Source organism: Candoia aspera, chromosome 2, assembly GCF_035149785.1.
Source record: "Candoia aspera isolate rCanAsp1 chromosome 2, rCanAsp1.hap2, whole genome shotgun sequence".
Taxonomy (NCBI): Eukaryota; Metazoa; Chordata; class Lepidosauria; order Squamata; family Boidae; genus Candoia; species Candoia aspera.
The window spans coordinates 42049495-42069384 of NC_086154.1; the positions used below are offsets into that span (position 1 = coordinate 42049495).

The 19890-nt window shown below is 41.8% G+C and overlaps 1 protein-coding gene across 1 annotated transcript in view; it reads left to right on the plus strand.

Annotated features, from left to right (window-relative positions):
* Positions 1 to 19890, plus strand: part of UROC1 (urocanate hydratase 1) — a 75627-nt gene that overhangs the window by 36151 nt on the left and 19586 nt on the right. The window contains exons 11-14 of the mRNA XM_063291671.1: positions 636 to 815; positions 4387 to 4484; positions 4812 to 4884; positions 7609 to 7730. Of these exons, the coding sequence (XP_063147741.1) occupies positions 636 to 815; positions 4387 to 4484; positions 4812 to 4884; positions 7609 to 7730 (473 nt within the window). The remainder of the gene's footprint in view (positions 1 to 635; positions 816 to 4386; positions 4485 to 4811; positions 4885 to 7608; positions 7731 to 19890) is intronic.

Below are 19890 nucleotides of genomic sequence, written 5' to 3' on the forward strand. Positions count from 1 at the left end.
AAGTAGGCAGTTGATCTGTGATATGTTGACAGTGATATGTTTTTAATACTTACTATTTTGCTGCTCTGTTACCATAGCCATAAACTGAAACAAATATTTACTCTTTAACTGAGTCTTTCAGTTTCTTCTGCCTCAAACTTGTGTGATATCCTTCCTACCCTGTGTCAATGTTGCTTACACATGGGAGCAGCTCTATTTCAAAGCCCTAATGAAATTTTGAATGCATTTTCTTTATTTATAAAGTGAATTACCCAATAAAGAATGCAACATTTCATTTTTTATTGCACAACAAAAGTGATTCATTTTTAGAGACAAAGTTGATAATATGTTAAATGACAGTATTTCATGTCTCATTGCGGTCATCATCAGAGACTGATGGGTGTATACATAAGTTTTAGAAAATGGCATTGAATTTGCTTCCCCTGAGAAAGAAATCATAAGAGTTTTGAGTGAAACATGTCTTTGAAATAAGTGGGATGTGCACATGCTTTATGTGTTGGCTGAATCATTTATTTCTTATAATAGGCTTTTACCAAATGCACGTTGACTAATAACTTTGTCTAAATTTCCTCAAGATGCTCTTTATTTCTGCTTATTCTTTCTCAGTTGCCTGTTTTTTCTCTTTCTATTTGTAGGGAGAGACTGGTTGATGAATTCAATACTACTGGAGAACAATTAGTTGATTTGGGATCTGACCAAACTTCTTGTCACAATCCATTTAATGGTGGATATTACCCAGTACAGCTAAGCTTTAGGGATGCCAACCAACTCATGTCCAGTGATCCCATAAAATTCCAGGCTCTTGTACAAGAAAGGTATTGCAATAGTTTTCATGTTTTTTTTTTTACCATCTGTGTAAAGTCTTGAAATGTTCATTTTGATTCTCTTTGGGTTCTTTTAGAAGTTTGGGGGGCTAGGTTTTGGGCAGAGAAGATTCATTTTTGAATAAGAGTCAGAAAATCAGTCTGCCAGAATCTAGTTATAAACTCATAGGTAGAAGACAATCTCAGTACACGTGTATCCTTGAATGAATGAATGATCACTCCATTCTAAATGCCTTTATACATATTATCTTTGAAGGTGGGTTGTTGTTGTTCAGTCGTTAAGTAATGTCTGACTCTTCATGACTCCAAGGACCATAGCATGCCAGGCCTTCCTGTCTTCCACTGTCTCCCGGAGGTTGCTCAAATTCATGTTCATTGCATCAGTGATGCTATCTAACCATCTCTTCCTCTGCCATCCCCTTCTCCTTTTGCCTTCAGTCTTTCCTAGCATCAGGGTCTTTTCCAGTGAGTCCCCTCTTCGCATTAGGTGGCCAAAGTATTTGAGCTTCAGCTTCAGTATCTGTCCTTCCAATGAGCAGTCAGGGTTGATTTCCTGTAGGATTGATTGATCCAAGGGACTCTTTTAAAATTCTTCTCCAGCATCACAGTTTGAAAGCGTCAATTCTTCAGCACTCAGCCTTCCTTATGGTCCAACTCTCACAGCCATACATTACTACTGGGAAAACCATAGCTTTGATTATAAGGACCTTTGTTGGCAAGGTGATGTCTCTGCTCTTTAATATGCTGTCTAGGTTTGCCATAGCTTTCCTCCCAAGGAGCAAGCATCTTTTAATTTCATGGTTGCAGTCACCATCTGCGATGATCTTGGAGCCCAAGAAAATAACATCTGTCACTGCTTCCATTTCTTCCCCTTCTATTTGCCAGGAAGTGATGGGACCCGATGCCATGATCTTAGTTTTTTAATGTTGAGTTTCAAGCCAGCTTTTGCACTCTTCTCTTTCACCCTCATCAAGAGGCTCTTTAGTTCCTCTTCACTTTCTGCCATTAGGGTGGTATTGTCTGCATATCTGAGGTTGTTGATATTTCTCCTGGCAATCTTAATTCTGGCTTGTGATTCATCCAGCCTGGCATTTCTCATGATGTACTCTGCATATAAATTAAATAAGCAGGGTGACAAAATACAGCCTTGTTGTACTCCTTTCCCAATTTTGAACCAATTGGTTGTTCCATGTCCAGTTCTAACTGTTGCTTCCTGACCCGCATACAGGTTTCTCAGGAGACAGGTAAGGTGGTCTGGTACTCCCATCTCTTTAAGAATTTGCCACAGTTCATTGTGATCCATACAATCAAAGGCTTTAGCGCAAATGAAGCAGAAGTAGATGTTTTTCTGGAAATCTCTTGCTTTCTCCCTGATCCAGTGAATGTTGGCAGTTTGATCTCTAGTTCCTCTGCCTCTTTGAAACCCAGCTTGTACTTCTGGTAGTTCTCGGTTCATATATTGCTGAAGCCTAGGCTGACCATATTTCCTTGAGACAAAACGGGACATTGGGTTGGCAAAACAGGACGGGGTTAAATTTATGTAATATTCCGTATTCATGAAAAAGACGATAAAAAAAGTTATTGATGGTAAGCTGGGAAGGTGCAGGAGGGGGAGGTGCAGCAATGGTTGAGTCCAGAGAGGCTGGTGCAGTGATGGCATTGGGCTGAGAAGTTGCAGGAGGGCTGAGGGTGGTGGCAAGCTAGGATGGGAGGACAGGAACAGAGGAGGCAGGAGGCTGGAGAAGCGCAGGAGAGTTGCGGCAACGAGCTGGGACGGGAGGACAGGAACGGAGGAGTCTAGTGAACGTTTGTCCCCAACAACCTGTTCCTCTCTGGCGTGCCCTTTTATTTTATTTTCTTCCTGCCGTTTTGGCCTGAGAACCAATCGGCTTCTTATCTGCTGGGTGCACTTTTCCGACTGTCTTCCACTGCACTGATTGGCGGCAACGACTCTTCCTCTTGCTCACCGCCAATCAGCTGTTCCTGCGGTTCCGCTCTAGGTTTCCTGCCAGATTGAGAACTACTGCCAATGAGTAAGTCAGCCTCCTTTTCAAGTTCAATTTCAATTTTTCCCCGCTTTTCTCAATAACAGCTCAAACATTTTTTAAAAAAAGGGATAAAATGGACATTTATATTAAAATGACAGGATGGTCAGGAAATATTAAAAAAAAAACAGACTGTCCCATTCAAAACAGTACATATGGTCAGCCTACTGAAGCCTAGCTTGTAGGATTTTGAGCATAACCTTGCTAGCATGTGAAATGAGCGCAATTGTGTGGCAGTTTGAACATTCTTTGGCATTGCCGTTCTTTGGAATTGGAATGTAAACTGACCTTTTCTAATCCTGTGGCCACTGTTGAGTTTTCCAAATTTGTTGGCATATTGAGTGCAGCACTTTAACAGCATCACTTTAACATTAACATTATCATCATCTTGAAGGTGGGAGAGAATCCTAAATATGTTCTTTAACATATCATTTATCATTTCTTTAATCCTGTAGAATAGGGATGACTAAACATAGTTTACAGGGCATATGCAACCTCCTTATCCGCTGTGTGCTAATGAAAAATAGTGGCAATATAGTTTGCTGTTGCACTTTAGTAGCAGCCTGCTTGAAACAGCTTCTTTCTCTCATATTTAATAAGAAAAAATAAATTGCAAATGGAAAAACATCCATATGGTAGGACTGTATGACATATATTTTATTTTTATATGAAATTAAATTATTTCTCAATATGGATTCCATCCAGTAGGAGAACAACTCAGGTGCCTTTGAGGCAGCCAAAGCATCTGGTCTATACTGACCTGTTAGAACATGCTTAAATTGAAGATACCTCCACTGTCGCGAATTGGGAAGACCAAATTCAATTTGAAGTTGGGAAAAATCCTTAAAATAGTCATTACATAGTAGTTGATTTAAAGTCATGATCCCAACTTCTGCCCAAACTTTCCAACAGAATAATTCATCACCAATTTTCAAAGTAGATTTTTTCCAAATATTTTTTCCAAAAATATTCATGAGTCTTGTTCCTTAAACTCAACCTATGTTCCAGTATGGCCCAAAGATTTCTCACTGCTCATGGTTCTGGAAATAAAACACCTTTTCTGTTATATTTTGTTCAAAACACAAGCCACGATCACAAAGGAAATAGATAATAACTTGGTAATGAAAAAAAAGGTGGTAGGACTGCTATTCAGCATAGCTCAGATGCATTTGGTGATGATAATATAACATGACAGCAGATCAAATTGGCCAAATCATACCCAAAGGGGAATTGGTGATTTCAAGAACACAAAGAAGAATGTGGATGAGGAGAGCTGCATGCTCCCCTCTCCCATCATGATGGCACTACTGAAATCTACAGTCTCTTCTTTTTAGTAAAAGAAAAATTGCTAGAGATTATTTATTTCAGATGTAATTTGAACCCAGATTTCTCATCTTCCACATTTACTCAGTAAATTATCTTCTCTCTCACAGCGTCCCATAATTCAAACTAAGGCTTTTTTTTCTAATGACATATGATGGTGCCAAAAGTAATGTTCTAATTTTTTTTTCTTTCAGTCTTAGAAGACAAGTAGCTGCCATCAATAAGCTGTCTGATCAAGGAATGTTTTTTTGGGATTACGGCAATGCTTTCCTTCTAGAAGCCCAGAGAGCTGGTAAGGAGAGAATTTCTTCCTTTTTTCTTGGCATGGAGTACATCACATAATTTCTGCATGGGAGCAGGCATTTTTCTATGTAGGGAATATGTTACTCTTCTGTATTGTATATGATAATTTCATGATCAGAACAACTATTAATTCATCTCACACAGAAATACTTCTGTATAGAAATGTTATGAATTCCTGTACAGCCCTGTTCCCCAACTAGCCTTGTTCTCAATTAGCACAGCAATATCCAGTCCTATTTCACTCAACTGCTGTTTTGCTATCAAGGGCATTGAGTTTTCTCCTCACTGAACACTTTGCTTTTAAATTCTTTGTAAGGTGCTGATGTTGCAAAAAGAGGAGCTGGCAAAGGAGAATTCCAGTACCCTTCTTATGTTCAGCACATTATGGGGTATGTACAAGAGAAAAATATGAAACATCCATCCTTTTCTGTCTAGAAAGGAATGTATTTGGGACTGGGATTGGGGAAGACCCAAAAGAGCTGCCAAATGTGAGCAATCTTTTTCTTAAGTCACTTTAAGTAACCTTCACATTAGCTCAATTGCCTTGCAGGAGTTAAAGACTATAAACTGAATTCTTGAGTGCTGCATCTCACAAATATTTGGGAAGCTGTGAGAGAAATCTGAACTAGAGAAAAGTAGTGTGGCATTTGAATATAGGAAAGAAAGCTTGTTGTTCTTAAAAACTTCTTCTTGCTGCTGCTGCTGCTGCTGCTGTTGTTATTGTTATTATTATTATTATTATTATTATTATTATTCCTGAAAGAATATAGGCCAGTTAATTCATGGTAAGCATAAAATATCTAACAGTGAAAAAATAAATTCTAAGTGTTTTTGTAATGTTGCTTTCCATTACTATATTAATAAACCAGGAGTTGAATGAAATGCTGTCTAGAAGAGGTTGGCTATGCCTGATTACCACTGACTTCTTCCTTGGCACATATACAGTATATCTAAGCAAATTAAACTGAAATCCACTGCATCTATTATTGTGACATGAGTGGAAGGGAAGGAAAAGCTTTGATACATGTAGTACACCAAAATGGGAGACAGACTATGTCACCCAACCAGCAGCAACCAAATTGTGCTTTTTGATTCTCTTTTATTCGACTCTTACCTACCTTGAGTGTCCAGCTTATGTCCTTTCTCTTTTGAAGCAATGTGCCCTAGCAAAGTAATAAGGACCCAAAGGTGTGTGATAAACCTACTTGTTTCTCCTTACCCTTCTTCAGTAGACCCAGGCTTGGTGAGATATGACCAATACATTTCTCTGGGTATCAACATCTGCATTGCTGGACATCCAAGGCTAACTCTTTTCCTTCCCTTTTCCCCATGATATTCATACCTTTGCAAAGCATCTGCAGGAATAACCTGGAATATGCACTGGCAGGCCCTTTTCACCCATGAATGAATGAATCTTTATTATAGCCAAAGGCCAGAGATAAAAGGCATAACTGTGAACAGCTAAATAAAATTAAATAAAAGTAGAATAATACAGGCAATTGTAATAATTGTACGTATAAAAAGTATGTTACAACTGTGGGAGACCACCCATTGATTGTTCAGTTTTCAATTTCCAACCTCCAAAATTCCAATTTCCAACCTTCCTTCCTTCTGTAGAAATATTGTTAATTGTAAAGTCTTGCATTAAGAGGCATGGATGGTGCTGTCTGGCTGGCAGGGCTCTTCTTCTACCTGCAAACTGATTGATTGGGTCATTTTTTGGATTTCTTACCTGCCAAGCCTTAGTTAGCTGGCAGTATGTTTTAAGGCAGGAAGTTCTGAATTATCTCTGTTTGTTATTTGAAGAAATACAGTATGTGCTTTCAAAACCTGAAATTGATTTAGTTCCTTTCTCTAGCTTGATGTCCTAGTCTGTCCAAAGCATTTGATGCCCATTTGCAGGGTGTCAAGGAATTTAAACATTAACTATTCTTTTCCACAAGGGCCTAACCCTTACATATGAACCATAAACCTGGATTCAGATTAATGTCTTAAATATCCCTGAATAAAGAAAAATCCTTGAGCTTGTCCTACTATGCAGGACTGAAGTGGAGGTACTTCTTTAACATAGATAATTGGACACATGGATCTTGGTGCCATCACAGAAAACTTTACATTTATCTTTGTATGGGTCTTCTGGATGGATCAGAAATTGTATCCAACTTGTTTGGTCTGGTTGGTGCTTGATATGAAACTAAAATCTGCCCTGGATGATACAGTGGCTTCCCATGGGCATACTTCACAATGCCAGTCTAAATTGCAGCCCCAAAGTCAATAAAGGAAACTTCTCTACTATCAGTTCACCCTGCTGCCTGTTGATGATAGAGACTGAGGAAAGTGTGATAGGATACCTTGATCACCACACAGAGAAGGCTAGCCCTATTACATTTCAATCTATGATTGTCCTAACAGTCAGAAATCACGCTGAGATGAGGAGTAGGTCTCTAGTGTTTATTACTGCTACATAAAACAGAATCCTAACAAACTGAAGAAGCATGGGAGAAACCCAGACAGATAAACCCTGAAATTTAAGGCGGGTCTGATCTGTGTCTCTTTGAATGGCTGCTTAACTCCTCAGGACTACGCATGTGTTTTCCACCCTGGATAGGGCCCCCTCCTGCTTGCCATCAGTACTCATGACAATGATCACAGGCACTTGCTCCCTGCATTTGCGGCTGAATCACATAATACATTTATTTATTTAAACCAATTGTCAGGTCCTATTCACAGGGAATGTGCCTGTAATTACAACCCAAGCACACATCCCACGGGTAATCTCCTCACTAGTGGTTTATACAGTGTCTTCATAGCATCATCCAACCATCACTGAAGTGATATAAGATCTATCCTAATTCCTGTTACTTTGACACAACAATGACTAGACAACTCAAGTGGACAAATGACCACAGATACATTGCTTAGGTCTGCAAGTAAAGCTTTACTTAAAGTTCTAAAATAGGGATTCAAAGAGCTTCATGTTTGGATTAGTCTGTTTGAAATAGCTGAAATTCTTCCATCTTCAGTTAATGAAAGAAAAGCATTGCTAACCATAAATATCAATATAACAGGAATTTAAACTATCTTTTAAATATTTAAATATATTTTCTTCCCAGAGACATTTTTTCTATGGGATTCGGCCCATTTCGGTGGGTTTGTACCTCTGGTGACTCAGAAGACTTGGCAACCACTGACTTTATAGCCACAACAGTGCTTGAGGAACTTATACACCAGGGAGGTAAGACATGTTGTCTTTTAGCACAGAGGGTGAATAATAGAACCCAGGAAAAATAACTTGCAGTTAATCGTACCTTATAACTTTAGAGTATAAATATCAAATTATTATACTCTTTGAGTCAATTAAAAGCTTATTTCTCTCATACATGCTGTGTGGAGAAATTGCACTTATGCTACATTATCTTCATCGTATATACTGTAACATATGCATACATATTTATCATTATCAGTGGAACTTCCTGGCATGTGAACATAACTGGAGTCTCCAACTGCTTCAGGCTGTTACCTGAATGCATGTATATTTAGTGTTTCAGGCAAAGTGTATGTAAAGTCTCCCTCATTTATTCATTCATTCAGTCAAATGTATTGAATCAAGCAAAATGCCTGGTGACTTCACAGACATGTCCCTGTAGATTTCTTGGCAAGTGGTTTGCCACTGTCTTCTTCTGGGGTGTTTCCTCCAATTCCCAGTCTAGCTACAGCCCTGGGATTGTGATTTCCCATCAAGGTAGTACAGTAGCCAGTTCCTGCCCTACTTATCTTTTAGGCTAATCAATTTGAATAAATAAATAAATAAATAAATAAATAAAGATAAGTTACAGTCTGCTAGGTGCTACCACCTGACACACACACCCCCAAACCAATCCCAAATGCATGGAAATGTATACAAAAAAACAACCACGAAGTGCATACAAACATAGCTTTGACTATTTAATTATTTACCAAATAGTAACTTAATGAAATTATTTATTTAATTACTTGGGCTCAGAAAGATCCCCCCAAAACAGCAACTTCTCCTTCACAGAGAAAGCACAGCAAGAAAATGCACCTATCCCACAAATCTGCTTTCCCGTAAAAACAAATTAATAGTCAAACAATAAATGCTGTTTTAGATTTAACAGAATTAAGATTGTCATAATTGCAGTATTACTAATTTTAAGAGTAGACAATATATATGTCTTTTAGTTTGATTTTTATTATAGTGGACAGAAATGTATAGAAATAGTGGTAGGAAGGAAATAATTAAATAAATGTTGTATTTGGGGGGGCAAGTTGATTAAGATACACACACACACATATGCATACATGCATACATACTGTATATATATTTCTTTTAATACAAGGGGAAGGAGCAATTGTATTTAGTGACTTTTATAATGTGCTAATAGAATGATTTATAAAAATAATGTGATTTTGGTTTGATATAGAGTAAGGGATTGATTATGGAAATTGCTGTATATTCTTGTTAAAAGTCAGAAGTCACCTCCTTATGTAATCTTTAAAATTCTTTTTTCTGGTGTTTTCACACTTTTTAGTTTTTTCTCTTTTCTTTTTGTAGGTGTTCTTTGCTTTTTTGTAGTTTTTATCTTTGCTTTAAATCTAATAAAATTCTTATAAAAAAAATAAACTGCCTTAATAGCCACTTGAGAGAAAAAAAACAAATTAAAAGTCAGATACAGTAAAACAAAAATGGATCCTCTTTGATAGGTACAATTTTCACATGAGAGCCTTTTCCAAGAATCATGTAATTAAAGTTTGCATTTGTGTCTATAAACTGCACACTAAAAATCATAAATCTAGCATATATCAGCACTGCCAAGGCATAAAACATGGATGAAAGAAATGGACCATTAACATCCTCATGATTTTTACAAGAGGACCACCACAAAGTACAGATCTAATCTGTAGCACTTTGATTAGGATTTTGTTGTTATACATTTGAAACTGTGAAAATCCATCTTTTAAATCCTTTCTTTTTTATGGTTGTGAAATCAGATTAGTAGCGATAGACAATGCAATAAAAATAATAAGAGTTAGCAATCATTTAACTGTCATTTTGGAAAGGACATATGGGAACTTAATGTATATTCATTATAAAGGGTATTTGAGTTATTGGATTGGTTTTATACCTTCTTAACATTTTGTGATTGGCCTTGCCCCCACAGCATTCATGTTATAACTAGCATATGGGCACTGTTTTAGGGCAGCATCTACAAGCATTTTCAAAATTTTCCAGATGTGTCAACATAGGCCTAAGAAGACAAGAAGACCAGGTCTGTGAAGGCCTGCAACAGGATATTTAGAAATTATAAGGCACAACTTCAAATCTGCACGGGACATGAATGGATTATTCTATAAATCAACCAACAGTGTTGTTGGGTGCTTTCCATTATATCATATCCCAGCTTCATTTTGCACAAGTATGCAGTGTCTTTCAGGAAAGACTGCATGTGATGCGTAGCTTCTCCCCAATAAGGCGCAGACTCGAACTTAGACTGGCTAAGGAAAGCTGGTTTATTGAGAAGGATACCGTCACTAGAGAAAGACAGGAATGAGCACGTGTTGTGCTCCTTCCCTTTATATACACGTGTGTCGGCCTTGCCCCTTTCCGCTCCCCCCCCCCCCGTTCGTGTGTCCGTTCCCGGACCTCTTGATGGGTGATCCTGGTGAGACAATAGCCTTGATGGGTGATTCGGGCGGGTGCCGTCTGACTGCCATTCTCCTCCTTCTGTGTCCGTCCCAGGTGAATACCCTGGGGCCCTTTGGAGTGGCCGGTGATTATGTTGATGGCCACCCGGCCTTGGGCGAGCCACCCGTGCAATCTGTTCTTGAGGGGATAAGCCTATGCATGCTTCCTGGCCCTCCCTTCCAACAGGAAGGCATGATCACATTGTGAGGCATGCATGCCTTAGAACAGGGCATGACACTGCACGACATCTGCCAAGCTAAATTTAAAGCTAGGAAGGTTGGCTTCCCTGTTATCAATGAGGAGACCTGCCTCCTCACTGGATCATAGGAAGGCTGTTAGAAATAAGAACTGAAGATTAGTCTCTATCTAATGTACATGGAAATACTGTATATTGGTTCTAAACTGAAAATAATTCACTTGCTGGAATTCTTGCAATTCCATCACCATCATCTCAATGAATCTTGTTAAAGAGAACTCTGTGAGAATCATGCTCAGAAAAGAAATACTTTCAGTTTGAGGCAGTTGCCAAAGAGCCTGGCACCATGTCTGGTAGTGTAATGGTATGTGGGAGTGACCTTGGGAGACTGGGCCCAAAAATGCTGCCTAGGGAACAGTTAGATAAGAGGCAGCATAGTCGGCAGCTGGATAGTGGGCAGGGCAAGAGGCTCAGAAGAGGAAACCCCCCCCCCAATTTCTTGGGGTGTAAATGAGACAGAGGGAGAATTGTACTTTCAGACTTGTAAGAGTCTGTTAATGTAGCCTTACAATAAAGTAGAATTAGCTCATCTGGTCATGTTTCCTGTCTGGTCCACCTGGTAAGGCTGACAGGTAGGCTCCTCAGACAGGAACCCTTCCCAGCCTACCTGAAGAATTTCAGATTGAATGCGGGACCTTTTCTATACAAAGTCTGAGAACTGTACCTTCTGAGAGGTACTGGCAACTACTTTCTGCTTGTATGGCACTATAGCAGCTTGCAGAACATCATTTCCATGCATACTGTTGGATGATAATGTTAAAATAGTGACCCCTAAACTGAGGACTGTGGTGTTCCATAATGTCAAATATTATGAAAGCTGGGCTATTCTTATTCCCAAAGAGCAGAAAGTCTCTGAAGTTATGTTATATCCAGTCCTGGAAAAGCTCCCTCGCATTTCTCACCATTCAAACTGGAAAGCAGCCCTAAGTATTTCATGGTAAATCTAGAGAAGATATTTATCTCATAAGAAAATAACCACTGGAATTAAGTGCACATATATTTAAAGTGACCTTTTACATTCCAGCTGGCTGAAGCAGATTTGGTGGCAATTTAATTATTGAATGCGCTGTTATGGTTGGCAGAGAAATGAGCAACAGAATTTAGACAGAAATAAAGCTGGGCTTCAGTGGAAAGATGCCTGTTATTCTTTCTGAAACTACCTATTGACCTCTTTGGTCTTCAGTGTTCTGTTTGTGGTTTCTCACTTTTGCCATGTGGAAATATTAGTATAGTGAGAAATCAGATCCAGAGTAAGGTACTTTAAAGAGCATGTAATGCTTTGTCATCTATTTGGCTTGCAGTCTAACCCATATTTATCAGAAATTGATGGGATAATAATATGGCAAAAACTATACTAGTGGTCAGACAAACAGAAGGCGACTTAATGCTAAGAGGCTGGAACTCTCGACTTCAATTATTATTTGAATTAAATATTGCCCATTGCAAAAGCAAGTAAGTGAATGGGGAGGCCTAAAAAGGAGTTTGCTGAGGGAATTCAGCAGAAGGAAGAGAAAAGCGTGGCTAGAGGAACTGTATTCTGAAGGATTGTGTGTTGAGCTGCGTGGGTAAAGGTCATCTCCTGAATAGCTGCTGATTGTAAGGGGTATATCCTGACAGCTGCTGATTGCTCATCGTGAGTGATTGGGTGACTGTTTAGTGCTGAGTAAACAGAAAATTAAGAGGAACAGTCTTTTACCCTGCCTAGTCACCTGCCCTCCACAGTTTCCTGATGGAACACATAGCTTTTTATTGAAGATTGAACCAAAATAGCAATGGCCCTACTAATACTGTACAGTGCCTCCCACTCCCAACCCCTTGAGCCAGCCCAGAAGGAGCTGAGCAAATGTCTGTATGTTTAAAAGGAAAAATTACAGTATATCCAGCAAATGACAGAGCAGTCAGTCTGACATCAATACCTGGGAAGATTCTAGAACAGTTCATAAAAGTATCAGTGTGTAAGCACCTTGAAAACAATGCAATAATTACCTAAGTCAGCATAGGTTTGTCAAAAACAAATCCTATCTCATTTTTGGGGTGGACTGGATAACTTCCTTTATAGATTGAGTGTAATGATTGCCTATCCTAACAGACTCAGAAGCAGGAGCTTAAGAATATCTGGTTTATTAAAGAATAGTATGCAAATACAGAGAAAGCTGAGAATGAGCAAAAGCATGCCAAATACAAACTAAAAACCCTCGGTACAAACGTAATCCCTCCCCTCACCCAACCATTTCAAATTCCCCAAGCCCAGGTGCTGTTAACGAGTTCTGCTGATGTCCTGGGAAGAAAACCTTGAACACAGTAGATAACCCAAACACATTTCATTCCCCTGAAGACAGATAACAAACCCAGCAGAAGGAGTTCACAGCCCCCTCTAGACAGGACACGCATCAGCAACTTAGCTTGACATGCGAAACGTTACGATGTACAATGCACATTGAAACGGTGAACATGACATACTGCCCCCGCAAAACAAAGTTAAAACATCAAGGAGCGGGCTTCAAAGGGTAAGCTAAATGAAAGTGCCTAACTAGAACAGGAGCGTTAACGTTGCGAGCTGCCACCCATTCAGGGTGCGTGAAATGCTTCCAGCAGATAAGGTACTGAAGTGTGCCATGGAGCCTGCAAGAATCAAAGACTTCTTTCACTTCGAAATGCTGCTGCCCATCAATCATGATCGGAGCAGGGTGGGGAGGCTGGGCACGCCACTGGGAAGAGTGACTGACCGGCTTGAGCAAACTGCAATGAAAAACAGGATGCAAACGTTTCAGATTATGAGGCAAATCCAACTTAAAAGTGACTTCACAATGCCAATAATGGGGAAAGGTCCAACAAATTTAGGCACCAATTTCCGTGACGGTTGCGTGGACTTTATGAACTTGGTGGACAGGTAGACCTGATCGCCAACCTTAAAGTCTGGCTGAACATCTCTGCGCTTGTCAGCTTGCAATTTGTAAGCAGACTGGGCATCAGCCAAAGCCTGCTGAATCACTGGCCATGAATCAGCCAGTTGAGCCACCCAATCAGCAGCAGAACAGGGCTGGGGAGAAGGTTGTGGCAACTCAGGGATGGGCACAAAGTCCCGTCCTGAAACTACATGAAAAGGGGTGTGCCCAGTGCTCTGATGGACAGCGTTGTTGTAAGCACTTCAGCAAAAGGGAGCAAATCAACCCAGTTGTCCTGCTGGTAATTTATAAATGCCCTTAAAAATTGCTCGAGGGTCGAATTTAAAACCTCCGTAGATCCGTCAGTCTCAGGATGTGACGCAGTGGACAATGCCTGCTTGGTGCCCACCAATTTCAAAAATGATTTCCAAAATTGGGAAGTAAACTGTGTCCCGCGGTCCGTGACCAAGTGGGAGGGGCTCCCGTGGAGCCTATAGATGTGAATTAGGAAAAGGCGTGCCAACTGGGGGGCAGAAGGGATAGAAGCACATGGAATGAAATGGGCTTGCTTGGCAAAATAATCCTTTACTACCCAAATTACTGTCTTCTTCTGGCTGGGAGGAAGGTCAACAATAAAATCCATAGAAATCTCCTCCCATGGGCGGGATGGGCTCGCCACTGGCTGTAGGAGCCCTTGCTTTTCCCCCCCTTTTCGTTTTGACATGGCACACACAGTACAGGAAGCAACATAGTCTTTCACATCATGCCTCAGAGTGGGCCACCAAAATTGGCGTCTAACCAGGTGCAACGTTTTCACAAACCCAAAATGCCCAGCCACCTTATCATCATGAGAACGGGTCAGAATTTCAGCCCGTAACTGTTCAGGCACGTAGAGGCGATTTTGTTTCCAAGCTAACCCACTGTCAAATGAAACATTGTCTCTGTTTGCCTGCAACCAAGTATCAGATTTCAGTGCCTGGAGAAACTGTTGTTGCAATTGAGAGGGAATCTGTGTCCTCCTTCTTGACGGTACAACTGGGGTCTGAGGCAACTGTGCCCGGGTTTGGCTGCGTGTCACAGCCTGGAGGCCCAGCTGTGGCTCCGTCCACACAGTACCCACAATCTCAGTTGCGTGAACAGAATCTTGGGGTAACCTAGAAAGAGCATCAGCAAGGAAGTTCTTCTTACCCGGGATAAATTTCAGCTGGAAATCGAAATGACTGAAAAATTGAGCCCAGCGAATCTGTTTAGGACTGAGTTTCCGGGGGGTGCGGAGCGCTTCTAAATTTTTATGGTCAGTCCAAACCTCAAAAGGGCATTTAGCCCCCTCTAAGAGGTGGCGCCATGCCTCCAAGGCTGCCTTTACTGCAAAAGCCTCCTTCTCCCAAACATGCCACCTCCTCTCGGTCTCAGAAAATTTCCTGGACAAATAAGCACAAGGCTTCAAGTGATTGTCAGAATCTTTTTGCAGCAAAAGCGCCCCAATTGAAAAATCAGAAGCATCCACTTGAACCACAAAGGGTCGCATGGGATCTGGGTGCTGCAAAATGGGTTCAGTAGTGAAAAGGCTTTTAAGTATTTCGAAAGCTGCCTGGCATTCCGGTGTCCAATGGAGTACTGCCTCTGGGTTTTTCACCTTGCATGTGTCCCCCAACCCCTTTGTTCATAAGAAATTGGTAAGGGGCAAGGCAATTTCAGAGAACCCCTGGATGAACTGGCGGTAATAGTTGCTAAATCCAAGGAAACTTCGTAATTGCCTTCTAGTGCGTGGGCGTTCTCACCCCAATATCGCTTGAATTTTTTCAGGATCCATCTCAATGCCCTTGTCAGAAATCCTATACCCCAAATAGTCAAGTCGAGTTTTGTGAAACTCACATTTAGACAGTTTGGCATACAGCTTTGCACTCCTAAGCTTTTTGAGCACCTGCCTAATGAGGTGTTCATGCTCTTCTTCAGTCTCCGTGTAAATCAAAACATCATCCAGATACACCAATACCCCTTTAAACAAATGTTCATGTAACACTTTGTTAATTAATTGCATAAACACCCTGGGTGCTCCTGCCAACCCAAAAGGCAGGACTTTGTACTGAAAGGAACCCAATGGACAATTAAAAGCAGTCTTCCACTCATCCCCTTCCCGAATGCGGATGCGGAAATAGGCTTCCCGCAAATCCAACTTGGAGAAAATTTTGCCCTTTGACAGATGGGCTAACATGTCTTTGATTAACGGCAGAGGGTACTTGTTTGATATTGAGACCGCATTTAACCCGCGATAATCTGTACAGAGTCTTAACGTGCCATCCTTTTTGTCCCAGAACAGGACAGGGGCTCCAACTGGAGAGTTCGCTGGTTCTATAAATCCCCTGGCCAAGTTTTTATCCACAAAGTCCCTGAGCACCTCAAGCTCTTTCTGAGTCATTGCATAAATCTTCGGCTTGGGCAGTTGAGCGTTGGGGACCAGCTCTATCGCACAGTCAGTTTTTCGATGAGGAGGGAGCTGGTCCGCTTCCATCTCCCCAAACACATCAGCAAACTCCTGGTATCTATCCGGCAATCCCTCCAGAGGGGTCCCTGTGAAACTTGGGGTGGCCGCCGCAGCCCTCCCCACTGCAGCACCAGGAACTTGGTCCGCGATAGGGGCTTGGTAAAAGCCATCTGAAAAAGTCAGAGTCCTATGCTCCCAGTTTATGTAGGGGTTTCTTTGGACCAGCCATGGAATCCCTAGGATGACTAAGGGATGACCTACAGGGGCCACTACAAACTGCATCCCCTCACGGTGGCTACCTATTTGCAATGCCACCGTGCCTGTGAAATGGGTCACTGATTCCCCCCCCCCCCGGCTTCTGAACCATCCAATTGTGTGAAAACCATGGGTTGCTGAAGGGGAAAGCTGGGTAGGTCCAAAGCAGCAACCACGTCTGAATGCATTAAGCATCTTGAGCACCCCGAGTCAATCAGCGTCCAAACCTCAACAGTCTTCATGCGAGATCTCAACTTTACCTTTACGTTCAGCGTGGGACAATTAGCACTCACCAAAACATCTTTGTGCCCATCCTCCACCACCTGCCCACAGGTGCTTTTCAGAGCAGGTGGCTGGTGTTTCCTGCCGGCTCTTTAGGATCGCTTTCTTCCTGTACCACGAAATAGGGTACCTCCTCAATCTCGGTCTCCCCCTTTGCTGCCATCATTTTCCTGGTCAACGATGGCGATTTGCCCGCCGGTTTTCCCGACTGCTCCACTGCCTTGGGTTTGGGGCAAGCGGCCGCCCTGTGGCCCTCCTTCCCACACCGGAGGCACTGGCCTTTGGCATAATGCCGCTCTCTCTCCTCCTCCCAGGTTCAATACCCGGGCTTCACAGCCACTGCCGCGGTTCGAGGTCCCTTTACGATTGCCGCTTGCCTTGCCGCCCTCTTTGCCTGTGAAAAGGTCTCTTGGGCATGCTCAGCCTTCCCGGCCAGCTGTATCCATTCATACAGGGTGTCTGGGTCATCTCTGCCCAACGCCCACCTCAGGACCTCCATATTCAGACCCTCTTTGAACTGCTCTATTAATGTAGATTGGGACCAGTCCTCAATCTTCCCAGCCAAAGCCTTAAACTCCAGGGCATAGTCTGCTACTGACCGCTGCCCCTGGCTGAGCTCCTTTAAAGCTCTTTTTGCTCTTTCCTTGGCTAAGGGGTCTACGAAGTGCAACTTCAATGCCCACAGGAATTCTTTGAACTCCTCCAGCTCAGGGGCTTTGCCCTCGCATAACTGAATGTACCAGTCAGCTGCTCTCCCTTTCAACTTGTTGGCAATGGCATTCACTTTGGCTCTTTCTGAACGGAAATACGGCCCGAATTCATCCATATAACTCTTTGCATTGGTGAGGAAAAAAGACAACTTAGTTGGATCCCCGTCATATTTGATGCCAAAGTCTTTCATTCCTGCTCCAGGCGGCCCCCGTCCCACATCTGGTCTCCCACTCGCACCCCTGCTTGCTGGGGATCTCCGATCTCGAGGTGGGGATTTTGCGAGCCGAACTCTGGGAGGTCTCGCCTCTGCCCTGTGCCAACTCCTGCCTCTCTCCAGCGGTGGCGCCGTGGGGGGGGGGGATGGAGAAGGCGAGGAATACCTAGTGCTTGATTCCCCTTCGCTTCTCACCTGGGGCCCCCATGCCATTGACCATTTCTTGAACATATACTCCATCGACTCCATCTTCACCTCCATCACCCTTAGCCTTTCAGGGGTTTGAGAGTCCTCCTTCCTCGTTCGTCCACCTGCCTCCCCTGCATCCTTACAACTGTTGGGGATAACGGGTATCGCTGCTTCCAGGATGTCCTGGACATCCCTGGTAAAGGACCCTGCACCTCATTCCAGGTGATTAGCTCGCCTGGCGACTCTCTGGTGGTTTCGGGTGCCCTTCCTTCTCCAGCTTCCTCTCCATCTGAGCCAGAACTTGAACCCTCCTGGTCCTCACATAGTTCTGGGGTAGAGTTCCTCTCGGTTCTTTTAACTGTGGAATCCGGCACCCCCTCACTCGTTTTGCCACTACCACCGGTCTTGGATTTAGGTTCTGTCATCGCTAGCTCCACTACCTCACAGATCAAATCTGGAAAGAGGCTAACGGTAAAAATTTGGGATTCTCAGCTTTATGTAATGATTGCCTATCCTAACAGACTCAGACTCAGAAGCAGGAGCTTAAGAATATCTGGTTTATTAAAGAATAGTATGCAAATACAGAGAAAGCTGAGAATGAGCAAAAGCGCACCAAATACAAACTAAAAACCCTCGGTACAAATGTAATCCCTCCCCTCACCCAACCGTTTCAAATTCCCCAAGCCCAGGTGCTGTTAACGAGTTCTGCTGATGTCCTGGGAAGAAAACCTTGAACACAGTAGATAACCCAAACACATTCCATTCCCCTGAACACAGATAATAAACCCAGCAGAAGGAGTTCACAGCCCCCTCTAGACAGAACACGCATCAGCAACTTAGCTTGACATGCAAAATGTTACGATGTGCAATGCACATTGAAACGGTGAACATGACATTGAGGGAATGTTGTAAACTTAATATATCTTGATTTTACCAAATCATTTAACAGAGAACTCAATGACATCCTGATTAGCAAGCTAGTTAAGTGTGGCCTGGATGGCATGACAGTAAAGTAGGTGCATAGCTGGCTTAATAATCATACTCAAATGCTGATCAATGTCTCATTCAATTGAAGATAGGTATCAAGTGAGCTGCCATTAGGATCAGTCTGGGGTCCTCAACTTTTCATTATTTTTATTAATGGTTTCAATGAAAAGGTAAAAGGAATGCTTATCATATTTGCAGATGATACAAAACAGGGCATAATACTTTAGAAGACAAATTTCAAACAATCTTGATAGGTTTGCAAAATGGGCAGAATGTAACAGAATTAAATCTATATAAAAAACAAAGTTTTTAATTTAGGAAACAAAAATTAGATATGCAGATACAAGACAATGAATAGTTCTCTTGCAGAGAGAATAAATACAGTTTTAAGCTGCATCAACACAAGTATAATTTCCAGATCATGGGAAATAATTGGGCAGATCTCACTTCAAGTACTGTGTCAAGCTTTCGGTCACATTTTAAAAAAGATTCAGAAGAACCGAATAGCCACAGCAACACAAATGATCAAAGGATTAGAAACATAGCTCTCTGATGAGAGATTAGAGGAGTTGGATATGTTTGTCCTTTAGAAATGGTTGCTTGGTGGGATTATTATAGTACTCTTCACATTCCTGAAAGGATGTCACAGAGAAGAAGGTCAAGACCTGTTCTCTAGTACAGGACATGAAGTAATGGATTTAACTCATAGGAAAGCAGGTTGCAATTACCAAAAGATGGTGGTGTGTTCCCCTTAGTTGGATGTGTTCAAGTGGAGACTAGACCACCATCTGTATGGACTGCTTTAATGCACTGAGCATAGGTTGGAGTTTATGGCCTAAATGGTCCCTCCCAACTCTATGATTTTGTGATTTTAAGTAATCGTTTTTAATGTTGTTGAAGCACACTGACTGTGTGTGCACATACCTCTGGATACATGTATGGATATAAGTTTGCATATTTATATGAGCAGAATGCACCCAGTGACAATTCTTTGAATACTTGACTGTGGAGAATCAATTGTGAACTAACTCATAACCATGATCTCTGTATTATCAAGGAGAAATAGGAAGTATGTAATAGGAAGTACAAGTAAAAAGTTAGATAACTCAGAGTCAATATTCAGCCAAGATCTTCTGGACAAGTTTTCTTATATTCAGAAACCCTTTCATTTCTTGATATCAGAATGTATGGAAAGACATTTGCTAATCCTTTGCTATGACTTTCATTACCAATTTCTCAGTAACCACTGAAACACTAGCATTAGGGATGTTTCTGGGAAGATAGAGACCTTCCTGGCCCCTTCAGTACTAATAAGAATCTATTGATAGTAACTTTCAACAGGTCCCACACAGCAGAATGAGGACATTAGTTTTGTGGCTGTGCCTAGTGCATACCAAAGGCTAAGTGGAATCATATTTTAAAGCTGC